The sequence below is a fragment of the Lithobates pipiens genome, unplaced genomic scaffold (genome assembly GCF_037356315.1).
Source record: "Lithobates pipiens isolate NorthernLeopardFrog02 unplaced genomic scaffold, aLitPip1_a1.2 Scaffold_1, whole genome shotgun sequence".
In the NCBI taxonomy this organism is placed as follows: Eukaryota; Metazoa; Chordata; class Amphibia; order Anura; family Ranidae; genus Lithobates; species Lithobates pipiens.
In genome coordinates this window covers 224,777,291-224,791,274 of record NW_027507685.1, presented here as the reverse complement: position 1 = coordinate 224,791,274, position 13,984 = coordinate 224,777,291, and the positions used below count along the sequence as shown (strand labels likewise).

At 47.4% G+C, this 13,984-nt stretch overlaps 1 protein-coding gene across 2 annotated transcripts in view; it reads left to right on the top strand.

Moving 5' to 3' along the window:
* Positions 1 to 13,984, top strand: part of LOC143983706 (complement C4-like) — a 178,284-nt gene that overhangs the window by 71,646 nt on the left and 92,654 nt on the right. For both annotated transcript variants that reach the window (XM_077483720.1, XM_077483728.1), the window contains exons 20-21: positions 5,718 to 5,788; positions 8,415 to 8,554. In XM_077483720.1, coding sequence (XP_077339846.1) covers positions 5,718 to 5,788; positions 8,415 to 8,554 — 211 coding nt within the window. The remainder of the gene's footprint in view (positions 1 to 5,717; positions 5,789 to 8,414; positions 8,555 to 13,984) is intronic.

The following is a 13,984-nucleotide window of genomic DNA, read 5'->3' as shown; positions in this document are numbered from 1 at the left end:
TTTTTATATTTTGAAGGGAAAGAGGGTTAGGGCCAGGAAACCCTTAATTAGTTGCAATTTAAATTGGCCGCCTCCGAGACTTCAATAGGAGGACAGCCGTACTAGGAAAGGCCCCAACAAGGTGCCATTTCTGCACGTGCAGGATTGCTGTCTCCTATGGCAACAGTCTTTAACAGTTCCTAACACAAAGTTCAACAGTTCACTCAGCTTCACTACCACTTCTACTTGTAGTCTTCAGCCTCTTGAGCTCCTAGCCGCTCACTCTGATTCACTGACTCTGAATCCAGTGAGCTCCTCAAGGCTTTTGCGGTGGTATCTCCCTCAAGCTTTACCTACACTTTCCTTGCTGGGTCCCTAGTTGGCACTCCAGATACTTTCCAAGCTTCACCCCTGCTAACCAGCTCGGTCCCTGACTTGACACACAAGGCTGCTCTGCAAGCAGGGGCGTAACTATAGGGGGTGCAGCAGTTGCGACCGCAACTGGGCCCTGTGATTCAGGGGGCCCATGCAGCCCCCTCTACATATGGCCGGCAGCGACAAAGGCAGCTAGGGGTACCAGTGCACCATGCACACGGGTGGCTGGAGGTGGAGGGTGACTAGCAGAGCTCCATGTTCGACTATCGCACTGGCTGCTCTTTAGTTGTGCATTCCCCGCATGACCTGTGTCTTTGGCCAGCTCCTCAGAGTACCCCTTTCCTGCTCCATGCATTGCCACTCAGTCCAATGTCTGTTCTCCCCAGCCAGAGTCCCGCCCCCCCTGAGTCTGGCCCACACTGCACTGCCTACTTCTCCCGGGTAAACAAAATTTAAGCACACAGATGCAGTGCAGCCCTATGAGAGACGGTTCCCCGGAGGACACTGCAGGCTTGTCTGCCAGCCCCCCTACTCCCCCGTCATACACAGATGATGAAAGGTCTTTCTGGGAGATATGCTGATCACCCGTCCAGCACACTGGATGGAGCCCAGGCCAACATGGATGAGTGCGCGGCCTGCAGCTTGGTCATGGTGAGTGAGAGGACCCCATCCCCCACACACCATTACATACCCCTCCATCTCCCTCTGGGGACAGGGACCCCCACCTGCCCTGGGGACAGGGACCCCTTCTCACCTGGGGGCAGTAACTTCATCTGACCTGGAGAAAAGGACCTCATCTCTTCTGGGGACGGGGACCCCACCCTGCCTAGGGACAGTCCCCCAATGGGGCACCTAAAAATAAAAAAATAAAATAATAAAAAAAACTACTGATACCAGTGGTGGAACTACAGGGCTCACAAAGGTCTTACCCGTGACCACACCCTGGAGTTCCACCGCCGGACTCAGAGGGAAGGGCCCTGGCTGGGGTTCAGGGGGGCCCTTCATGGTTTCTTGCATCGGGGCCCTGAAGGTTCTAGTTACGCCACTGTCTGCAAGCGTCTCCTCCGCTGGTTGAGTCCCTGACTTGATCACCTACTGAAGTTTCCCGGTTCTCCACCTTGCCCATTCAGTGAGAATATGATTCCGGTACTTGCTTTAGTTACACACTGTGGTTCCTGGTAAATGTGGTCGGAACCTTAGTGGTGACAGCTTCCCTTCTACCTCCGACCACAACAGGTTCTCCGGCCGGCAGATCCATCACTTTTGGTTGGACTGCAAGACGCAGTTCCAACCCTGCGCTGCCCTCTTACTTCTGGATAGGCCCTCACACAGCATGGCAGCCCGAAGCCCTTGGGATAGGCTCAATTTCCAGCCTAGCAGCCCGGGGAGAATGGCACATGTCCACCCAGGCAGTGGTCCGGGTGGCACAGAACACCGATCACCTGACCTCACCCAAATATATAGGTTCTCCCAGCAGGCCAAGGGATTCAAGGAAACCCCTGCCCATTGGCTGAGATACCCTATATACCCATAACTTGACCTTGGGTTGCCCTTCTCATATCTAGTACCACCAAGTTCCCAGCCACCTAGTGGTAGAAGAGAAAAGTGCAACAAGGCCAAACTTAGAGAGAAATCAATAGATCTCTATCAATAAACTGCAGTAGCTACTCCTGACAAGGAATTTGGTGAGGAGCTCCCTGACTAAATCCCAGGGCGATACAATCGGTTTAGGCCAATATGTATTCTTCTACATATTTTTGGTAAAAAATCCCAATAAGCGTATATTGATACACTGATCACTGTATAAATTGCACTGGCAGGGAAGGGGTTAACACCAGGGGCAATCAAAGGGTTAAGTGTGTCCTAGGGAGGTGCTTTCTAACTGTAGGGGAAGTGGACTAACTGGGAGTACAGAGAGATCGCTGTTCCTGATCACTAAGAACAGCAGATCTGTCATGGTTATGCAGTAATCTTTCTCTGTCAGCTTACCTCTCCTCATGTGTTGGCGTGTTGTCGACTATTCCTGTCTGCTTGTGACCCTGACCTTTTGGCGTGTCACAGACAATCCCTGTTTGCCTGTGACCCTGAACTTTTGGTGTGTACGCTGTTGTTCCTGTCTGCTAGTTGCCCTGACCTCTGCCTTTCCCTTACTATCCTTGTTGTTCCAGCCTGCCTTCTCCTGTAGTCTACCGTGAGCCTTAGCTGGTAGACCTTGGGGGCCGCGACCTGGAGCCAGACTACAGCGCAGTCCATCCTTACCACTAGAGGCTCTGGTGAACATCTGCTGGCTCTTAGACTCCGCGCCCTGGGGAATCTATGCTCTAGCTGCCACTAGGAACTATGTAAGTGATCCAGTAGACCTGCTTCCTGAACCTCCCTGGGTACTATCCGCAGCAGTAAGTCCTTGGGTCCACTACCTTAGCGGTTCACTTTCGACTCCTACGCAGTGCATCTATCACCTGGTCTCAGGTGACCTGACAGTTTGATCAGTCGTGGACCCGGCTGATGTGCCTCTACCTGCAGATGATCCGTTGCATGGCCTAGTTCGCAGACTTGAGACCCAGGAATCGCATCAGACTAAGGTGATGCGATTCCTTCAGGATTTGGCATCCCGTTTTGAACAGGTTCAGGCCTCATTAGGACCCCCGGTTCAACAACCTCAACCACTATCTGCTTCTGCACCTTTCGCACCAGTCACAGCCACACATTCATTACAACTGCCAGCTCCGGCCCATTTCTCTGGGGACTCCAAGGCTTGCAGGGGGTTCCTTAGCCAGTTCACAATTGATTTGGAACTTCAGCAACAAAACTTCCTGTCCGATTGTGCAAAGGTAGTCTATATTATATGTCTTCTGTCCAGTGAGGCATTAGCCTGGGCTGCTCCTCTGTGGGAACTGAATGATCCAGTGGTTTCTAAACTGTTTGATTTCTTGAAACATTTTCGGAATATCTTTGAGGAACTGGGTCGTGTCTCCTCAGTGGCCAGGCTCTTTTACGTCTCCGTCAAGAGTCCACTTCTGTGGGACAGTATGCTCTTCAGTTCCTTATCCTCACAGATGAATTGAGCTGGAATAATGAGGCCCTAGTTGCAAGCTTTTTACATGGCCTCTCTGATAGAGTGAAGGATGAATTAGCAGGAAGATCCCTTCCTGCTGATCTGGACGGTGTGATTACCATGTGTAACCAGATCGATATTCGCTTTCAGGAGAGGGCCCTGGAAAAAAGATGCCAGCATTCCCCGTTCTACCTCTCCTCATGAGTTCAGACTAAGAGGCCAGCCACTCTCACCTGGCTGTTTTTATAACCTCTCCTCTAAGCATGGCTCCACCCCAGCCCCTATCAGGGAACCCTATATTAACCTGTGCACTGCAAGCCAGTGGTGCTGATCAACCATTGTGTATTCATTGTGTGTTTGGCTTCCTGTTTCCTGCTTGCCGTGTGCTCTTCGTTTGTCTCTGTTGCCAACCTTGGCATGTTCTCGACTATTCCTGTCTGCTCGTGACCCTGACCTTTTGGCATGTCCCGACTATCCCTGTTTGCCAGTGACCCTGAACCTTTGGCGTGTACCCTGTTGTTCCTGTCTAGTCACCCTGACCTCTGCCTTATCCCTTACTATCTTTGTTGTTCCAGCCTGCTGCTTCCTTCTCCTGTAGTCTACTGTGAGCGTGAGCTGGGAGACCCTGGAGCCAGACTGCAGAGCAGTCCATCCTCACCACTAGAGGCTCTGGTGAACACCCGCTGCCTCCTAGACTCCACGCCCTGGGGAATCTATGCTCTAGCTCCCACTGGGATCTGTTAGTGATCCAGTAGACCTGCTTCCTGAACCTCCCTGGGTACTATCGGCAGCAGTCAGTCCCAAGGTCCACTATCTTAGCGGTGCACTTCCGACTCCTACAGAGTGCATCTGTCACCTGGTCTCAGGTGATCTGACAAGATCTCAGTGTTTTCTCCTATCAGAATGGGGATCTGCCTTGATTACATAGGCAGATCCACGCTCTGACTCTCTATGGAGCGATCGCGGGTGGCCAGCGGACATTGTGGTCACTGGCCATGCACATTTGCTCCAGGGCTGCAGGAGTGTGCGTCCCCTGTATCTATTACACAAAGCACTGTACTGGTACAGCGATTTGCTCAATAGAGCCGCCTTGCCGCAGTACATCTGCGCCGGGCGGTCTTTAAGTGGTTAACCATGTGCCAATCGCCTAACGCACTTTTACTGCGGCGGGTCGGCTCTATTGCACGACACAACGTACCTGTAAAAACAATGGTATATATTTATAGAATTCTTTTTTTTTTTTTTTTTTTATACTAGTAATGGCGGTGACAATCGGACACTAACTGACACTTTTCATACTTTGTGGGTATTCAAAATATGCACTGTCACTGTATTAATGACACTGGCTGGGAAGGGGTTAAACATCTAGGGCGATTGAAGGGTTAACTGTGTGCCTAGCCAGTGTTTGTGTTGTGTACTATGTGTGCTGCTTTCATTAAGGGATGTGATGGTATTTATCCCCGGCTTTGCAGGAACACAAAATCCATCCCTTCCCCCCCCTGTCAGAATGGAGATCTGCCTTGTTTACATAGGCAGATACCAGTTTCATGTGTTTTACTGATGATCGGCGGGTGCTAGCAGACATCGAGTGCCTGGCACCTGCAGATCGGCTTCTGCTGTGAATCACACGCCCCCTGCAGTGGAAGTGCATAATCACGTAAATATACTGTATATCCTGTGCAGAACTGCGGTCCTGTAGCAGTAAAAAGTGCTATAGGGTGGTCAGCAAGTTGTTAAACAATTATAGTTTACAATAGGCTTTAAAGTTGAACTAAATCCATCAATAACTATTTTTAATCCTTATGCTGCAAGCCATAGAATTTAGATAGGAAGGTATATTTTATTTACCCGTTATAAACTTTTCATTACTTTTCTTCAGTTGCTTCCAGATTTCTGACCTAGGCCAAAATGATGTCATACATCCTAGAAATCTTCATGGGCATTTTTTTTTTTTTGCTTTCATCTGAAAGAGGGGAGGGGGGGCTGTCTCAGCCAACCACAACCGTCTGCCTGTGTGCCTGAGCTAAGGACAGATTGATTCCATGAAGTAAATGCTACAAGAATCATCTGCCCTTACTCAAGATGGACACAGCTAGAAATGCTAGGGGGTGTTTTTCAAAGTGATGTATCCACAAAATAAAGCATTGAGACATGGAAGGATGAGTTTTGCTTTGAATAATACAAATGAGTTAAAGAGCATTTTCACTTTGTGGTGCTCTGGTACAGTTAAGTTCCACTTGAAGATTCTAAACAGTACAAAATATATAATGACAAAAAAAATAATCAGATTTTGATTAATTTCTTTTAGTGAAACAGTCCCAGTCCCAGATTCTATTACCACATGGGAGATCCAAGCAATCGGAATGTCTGCGGGAAAAGGTGAGATCTTTAAAATTTTACTTTTTCAATATATTGTAGCCTCTGTGTAGAATTTCATCTAAACTTGCAAATTACATTTTCATCGTTTTATTGTATGAGACAGGTAGAGCTTTCTTTTGGTTGTATTTAATCACCACTTTTTTTTCTTTCTGTTAAACAAATAAAAAAAAGACCAAAAATATTGAAAACATTTTTTTTTCTTAGATTCTCTTATAATATTTAGCAAATAAGTAATTTTTCTTCTTCACTGATGAGACTGCAGTAATGATAATCAGGACACTCATTTTTCAAATGTATCGCCCTATACTTTTAGATAGGTGCTTAGTGGTGTTTTTGTTGACAGTGTAGGATATAGAGACAGGTAAATTTAGCCAGGGTTCTACCTTTTTACTAGGCCTGGTTGTTTATTTGGGAATGGGAGTGTCAGAGTAGAAGGGGGTGTGGCCACCTACAGTTGTTCTCAGGGATACCTCCTCTGCTTGACAGTAGATTTTGCTGGAAAGAGAGGAAGGACTGAGACCTGAGTGGCAGGAAACCCATGTGAGAGAATTGACCAATGGTTAATTACTATGGTCAATGGGAGGTCTTTCATAAAAGGGGGGTCACAGTTTGAGGTCCAGAGGTGCAGGGCCGGAGGCCCGAGAGTTCAGAGATGCCGGAGCCTCCGGGAGGAGGCTGAAGGCCTGGGAGTTCAGAGATCCCGAAGCCGGATAGCCCGAGGCGAGTCCACTGAGGCCGAAGTATGGCCCCTGGAGGAGAAGTCACCATGTAGCACTGGAGGGAAACCGGCCATCCCATGCGGGGATGTGCCGGACAACGTAGAGGAAGAAGTAGGAACTAAGCGGAAGGAGAAAACTGGGAATTGACTTTCTGTGAGTAGAACATGGACTATTGATTGGGAGAGAGCAACGGGAGTGCAACCCAGTAGGACTAACCCGTAATTTAATACTGTGTATCCAAGGACCACAGTATCAAGCACTTTTCCAGGACTGTGGGAGGTTTGACAGCAGAAGTCATGGAAATAGGCAGTGTGGCCTGTGACTTCGGGGTCAACATCCACAGCATTATTCAGAGTGATGCTTATCAGTCCCTAATGGAAGTGCAACCTGAGATAGGAATTGGAACCAGGAAAGGATCGCTAGAGGGGTCTTAATTAACAAAGGCTACGGCTACAAATTAGTACCCTTTTTGATCTAAAACTGGGGTCCGATGGGTCATCTCATACACTCTATTCAACAACTCACCGATTATGCCCAGAATAAAGCCTTATAAAATCCAGAGTTTACTGTTTGGTGCGCTGTAATTGCATGGGGGGATCGAAAGCTGAACCATCTGACAAAAGGTTTGAACAAACAAAGCAGCCCCCATGGGGGTACAGCTACACAAATAAGTAATTTTTCTTCTTCACTGATGATCGCTGATGTGAATGCACTAATGGGCACTGATGAGGCTGCACTGATGGGCACCGATGAGGCTGCACTGATGGGCACCGATGAGGCTGCACTGATGGGCACTGTGGCTGCACTGATGGGCACTGATGGGCACTGAGGCGGCACTGATGAGGCTGTACTGATGGGGTGGCACTGATGGGCACTGATAAGCTGCACTGATAATCAGGACACTCATGATCGGCTCTTCTTTCCTCACACAGAGAGTGTGTGAGGAAAGGAATTCTGATAACTGGCAAGTCTGTTTACATGTGACCACCTGTAATTGGACATAGCTGATCACATGGTAAAGGGGCACTGTAATTGGCCCTCTACTGCAATCTGTGATCAGCTGTGTTCAAAGGACACAGCGGTCACTGAGTAAGCCCGATGCATGCCCCAGGAGGTATGCACATGGGAGGACAGCCATGGACGTCCTCTCAGAACTTGAGTGCCATGCTGTAGCTGTCTTTTGCCTATAACACAAGTGGGAAAAGGTTAATGGCCATAGCAGCCCTTTTATTAACAAAATTGTATAAATAACATACAACAGTCAGTACCATATAAAAAAATTGGAGCCCCAAGGACCTTGTAGTCATCATTACTTAACAAAAATTAAGCCTCCAGCTGCAAAACACCAACTCAGAGACAACACCGCAACAACCCAAAAAACTACTGGGAACTGTACCCAAGATGGGTCCCTACCAATGTACATTTATTGCCTATAATAAAGCAGATACAAGAACCGTGTACCATGCGAGTTGTCATAACAAAAACACACCACGGAGACTGTCCCCAGAAAATGCCAAAAAAATGTAACCCGAGAGAGGGAGGGTGGGAAGTTGTCCCAACGCAGTCCCTCTTCTGAGTGGAGACCTCACCAGGATCCTCCTATTGATCATCCCCTGCAGCTCAACCCGCTCCTTCCAACCCACAAATCCAGTAAGTACCCCAATCCTTATTTACTTTAATGTACTAAAAACTCCTCCCAAGCCAAACCCCTTTTAACCCTGTCATGTTGGCCCTACATCTTCCTTTCTTACTCAGGGTCTAACTTTCTTTAAGGTTTGCAGAGCATAGGTTGCATATTAATATAATTTTGGTTATTTTTTAGTAAATCTTCGCTTTAATCACAAGAGTCTCTTGCTCTCCAGTGAAACTCTTTCTTGGTATTGCTCTGATCATCTCTTGGTTTACAGGGTTTTGTGTGGCTAATCCCGTGAAGGTGAAAGTTTTCAAACCGTTCCACATTCACTTGAGAGTTCCATCGACAGTGAAGAGATTTGAACAGATTGAGCTGAGACCTGTACTTTATAACTTCCAAGAAGAAGACATGAAGGTGAGAGGAGTACAGACCACCATAAAACGCACAAACCTCTCATTAATGCTGACCGCATATGGCAATTTTAAGGCAATTTCAAACACCTTTAATCAGCTTTCTATTAATAAAATAATCATATGTATCAAAACAACCTGCCACCAACTGTTTCAATTGTTTCATGGTTATCTTGGCCTGTGCAGTTCTTGTTGCTCAAGGCTGTTTAGAAGTGGTTGGAATTGCATAAAAAATGCAGCTTGTTTGGCACTAATGTTCGATAAGAAGGCCTTGCAGTCTCCGCTCTAATTCAACCCAAAGGTGTTCTATTGGGTTGAGGTGCAGGCCAGTCAAGTTCCTCCACCCCAAACTTGCTCATCTATGTCTTTATGGACCTTGTTTTGTGCACTGGTCCAAATCATTTGGTGGAGGGGGGATTATGGTGTGGGGTTGTTTTTCAGGGGTTAGGCTTGGACCCTTAGTTTCAGCGAAGGGAACACTTAAGGCATCAGCAAACCAAGACAATTTGTAAAATTTAATGCTCCCAACTTTGTGGGAACAGTTTGGGGATGGCCCCTTCCTGTTCCATCATGACTGCGCACCAGTGCACAAAGCAAGGTCCATAAAGAAATGGATGAGTGAGTTTGGGGTGGAAGAAATTGAGTGGCCTGCACAAAGGCATACCCTGGCCAATTGGTGTACATAGCTATGTGCATAACAGTGTACAGCTCACTTGTATCTAAAAACGAAACATAACTAACTATAACTAAAGAACCAAAACAACCACATATTCGGTACCCAGGTTTCACATAGTAGGATGATAGGAGATATCTTTTTCTGTAGGACTTCTCGCCCCTCTTAACTGTCTGAGCTGGACGTTACAAGAACAATTCGGTTTAAGTGTGATCACTTGAGCTGTGGACTAATACCAGCACTCACTTGTCTGGGGCATGGACCTCAGCACTCACCGGTAATTACTGAGGGTATCTAACCAGGGCAATCCCCCATGGGCTGATCGTCCGTCGTAGACTCTGAGTCAGTCCACAAGTGCCAGACTTTTACAGATTTTTTTGGGGCATCCTTGGGGTAAATATGTTGCATTGTAGAGGGGTATTATTGTATTGATAATTTTTTTCCATGATAACAGGGTTGGCTGACTTCCATCTTAGTACTATGGCTTTCCTCACGTAAAATAGTAGGATACTTATTAGCGTGCGGGTTGCTTTAGCTAATGCCAATTTTTCCACAAGGCCGAGGAGACAGACACTGGTTGTAAGAGGAATAGGTATGGTAGTTAACCTATGGATAAATTGAGTTTCCTCCCTCCAGTAATCTTGAACCTGGGCCAGAATATATATAGGAAGCTTGCAGGGGTACCAGCTCATCTCCAGCAAGCTGCTAATGGGGTTGGGTATATGCGGTGAAGGCGCTGGGGTGTATAGTATATTCTGTGCAGGATTTTGAATTGGATTAACTTGTCCCTAGTTGCAACTAGTGGCTGAAGCGGGTAATCCCACATGTCTTTCCTGTCCAGCTCCTGCACCTCCGTCCACCACAGATCAAACAACACATCCAATCCAACCTGAATGGATGGCAGCAGTGCTCGGTATATTTGAGACAGTGGCTTTGAGAGAGCATCGTCTAGCAGTATCAAGATCGCCGTGCTCCATCTGGAGCTGGACCGATTTAAATTGTCAAAGTCAAAGGCATGACGAAGCTGCAGGAACCTGAAGAAGAAAGAATTCGGAAGTTGGAATTTGTTCAACCCGGAACCATCGCAAATATCTTTCAAGTATTTGATGCCCCTGCTGGCCCAAAGTCCGGGCAGTGTAGAGAGTGAAATTACCTCAGCCTGGGATTACACCAGAGCGGTGTACTGGGGGGGGGCCATATGGCTATCTCCAGGTTAAGTTTTGTTATCACTGTGTGCCAAGCCCTGATAACCGCTTTCATAGCCTGTGTTAAAGGTATCGGAGAACCCCCCATCCTCCCATAAAGGGCATTATGAAGGGCCTCAGAAGATCCCAAATGTGCCGTCTCTAGGACTACTGACACACTGGTATCGTTCGGGACCAGCCAATTGTGGGCATGAGCGTTCATTGCTGCCAAGTAGTACGTGTGGAAGTCGGGGCAGGCAAGTTAAATATGGCTGGATGTGATTGCCACAAAAAGGAAGCTATTGGGGAATCTAATTGTTGGAAGAGGGTTTTAGGTATCCAGACCAGGGAATGCCTTAAAATATACAATAGAACTGGGAGCAGTTTAATTTTAATTAAATACATTTTTCCTATAAGAGTTAGTAGGAGATTTGACCAGGGCTTTAACTTAGATTTACACCATTGCAGCACTGGGGAAAAATTAAGTTTACTGAAATCCTGAGTGTTGGGAGAAATATTAGGTATCTAATGGTACTTGCCCATTGCAGAGGTAAATTAGGATTACTCAGCTGCTTCGCCCCTGGATCTATGGGAAGAATGAGTTACTCACTCCAGTTGGTGTGGAGGCAAGAAAGAGTTGCAAAGTGATCCAGAATCTGGAGCACCCCGGAAAGTAAGGGGCCAGGGTCTTGCAAAAAGAGGATTAGATCGTCTGCATATAGTGCTAGTTTCTCAACTATTGCGCCGACTTGGATCCCAGATACCTCGTCTGACTTCTAGAGGGCCTTCGCCAAAGGCTCCATCACCAGGGCAAACAATGCAGGGGGAGAGAGGACATCCCTGCCTCGTCCAGCTCCTTATCAAGATTTCAAATGAATATAGGCCATAGGGGACTTGTAGAGAAAGCCAAACCATTTCCGGAAGATTGGGACAAAGCCAAAACCCTTGAGAACCTACATCATATATGACCATCTAACAGTGTCAAAGGCATTCTCTATGTCAAGGGCTACCAAGAACCGAGAGGAGTTCTCTTCAGTTGGGAGCTGGAGATGGGTGAAGACTTGTCTAAGATTTATATCTGTGGACTTCCCAGGCATAAAGCCAGTCTGGTCTATATTGACAAGGGATGGTAATACCTGCATAATCCTATTGGCTAGCACCTTGGTAAGTATCTTAAGGCTGTAATTCAGTAATGATATGGGCCTATAGGATGAACAACAGAGGGGGTCCTTCCCTGGTTTGGGCAGCATTACAATGTGTGCCTGGTACATACTGTCTGGCAACCTCCCAGTTCTCATGCACTCTGCAAAGAGTTGAGTTGGCCTGGGGACCAGAAGAGTCAAGTTGGTTTTATACCATTCCCGGGTAGTCCATCCAGACCTGGGGATTTGTTGTTGGGTAAGGAGTAGATTGCATTTTCTATCTCTTGGCATGTTAAGGGCTTATCTAGTATGTCCCTGTCCTCCTCCTCAGAAAGAGAACCTTCGTCATATAATTCACTATAGAAAAAATGAAATTCTGTCGGTATACCCTCAGGCAGGGCCAGATTAAGAGCATCATGTGCTTGGTGCTGAGGATTTTAGTGGACCTTTTACTGGTCACCCTTCTGCTTTCCAGGAGCCTGTGCTGGCATGTGCCCAAACTCAAAAGTGCGCAGCCACACAGGCATAACACTAGGGAAGCCTGGCATTTGATTTGCCAAGTTTCTGTAAGGGCCGTGCATTGGCGTGCACTCTGAGCTGAAAGAGTGCAGCTGTACAGGCCTAACACTATGCAAGCCCCAGACTTCTGTAAGAGCCCTGCATTGGCGTGCCCCAGGCTTCTGTCAGGACTGCTCATGTAGTGCCCATTATCAATCCCACCACCCTGCCCAGGCAGCGCATGTGGAATGCAGGGCTGTCAGGGGAGATCTCTTCCCGTTGGCCCATTGCTTTCCATGAGAAGTCTGTCCTTTTTGGGTGGCTGGGCCTATATTAAGGTAGGGGCCTGGAGCTGCAGCTCCAATAGCCCCTACGTTAATCCAGCCCTGCCCTCAGGGTCTGTAATTTTACCACCCATGGAAGTCTGGATCCTAGGAATTACTGCGTGGAGTGAGGATTTTGCCACCAGGTTGGCTAACATTTTACCATTCTTGTCCACTGATTCGAAAGGTTTGGCAACAAACTTCCGCATATCAGATTGTACCAGCGAGGTGTAATGGAGCCTCAAAGCTCTTCTTGCTTGGGCTAGGGAGGCATAGTGTTCAGGTGTGGGATGCACCGTGAAGAGCTCCAGTGACATTTTTTTGTCTTCTTCCAATTGAGTGGTCTGTGATGCAAAACCGGATCTCCCTGCCTTAATAGCGGAGGCATATTTCCCTTGGGCATGAGCCTTGCCTGCCTCCCAAACCACATCAAGGGAAGCTGAACCTTCGTTGAGTGTACAGTATTCTGTAAGTTTGGGTCCCACCACCTCCTGGATTTGAGGATTATCTATCCAATGTGACACCAACCTCAAGCATCCCAGCTCACAGGAGGCGCCAAAGGTCAAGCAAAACTCCAATGGGGGGTGATCTGAAAGGCCTGCCGGGAGATAGGAGGCCGCCCCAACATGAGAGAGAGTTGAAGCAGATCCAAACAACAAATCGATGTGTGAAACTGATTTATGTGTAGCTGAGATATGCAAATAAGTTCTGTCATCCGGAGGCCTCCACCGCCAAAGATCTTGAAGGCCAAGCGTGTCTGCCCATAGTACCAGTTCAGGTTGGGCAGATCTAAGATGTTTTAGTACGATCTAGGATGGTGTTAAAGTCCCCCCCCAACTATAATTTTGTGGACCTGGAGGGGGGTGAGTTTTGTGAAAATAGTATAAAAAACGGTGGGATTAAACGGAGGAGGGATATACACATTTACCATCGCCCAGCGGTGAGCATACATTTCAAGAATTAAAATAACATAACATCCCCCAGGATCAAGGAAAACTTGTTTTACCGAGCACGGTAGTGACTTTCTCAGTAGAATGCCCCCCCCGCATAGGAGGAGTATTTGACATGAAACCCCTGTTTAACCCACGCCCTCTTAAGAGATAAGATCTTACTGCCTATGAGGTGAGGTCCTCTTTGATTCCCTGCAAAGGTAAAGCATAATGGACTACTATGCATTGCATAGTAGTCCATTATGTGTCACTTACCTGACACAGGAGCCAGCGAAGCCACCGCTGACCTTGTGTACAGAGCCTCCATCTTCTTGGTGGGTCTCGCTGCTCCGGCGCTGTCATTCGACAGAGCCGCGATGACGTCACTCCCGTGCATCGCCGTTAACAGCGGCACATTCAGTGCGCCTGCGCGTCGCTTTTTACGGCGCATGCGCCATAGACAGCGGTGCCTGTCTTTTGGCAAATATCTCCTAAACCGTGTAGGTTTAGGAGATATTTCTTGGACCTACAGGTAAGCCTTAATCTAGGCTTACCTGTAGGTCAAAGTGGTTTGTAAGGGTTTACAACCACTTTAAGTAAAGAGAAAATATTTAGAGGATTAGGTGTACCAGATTTTAAAAGATACTATAAAGCAGTATTACTGACACAAATTATTGATTGGTCA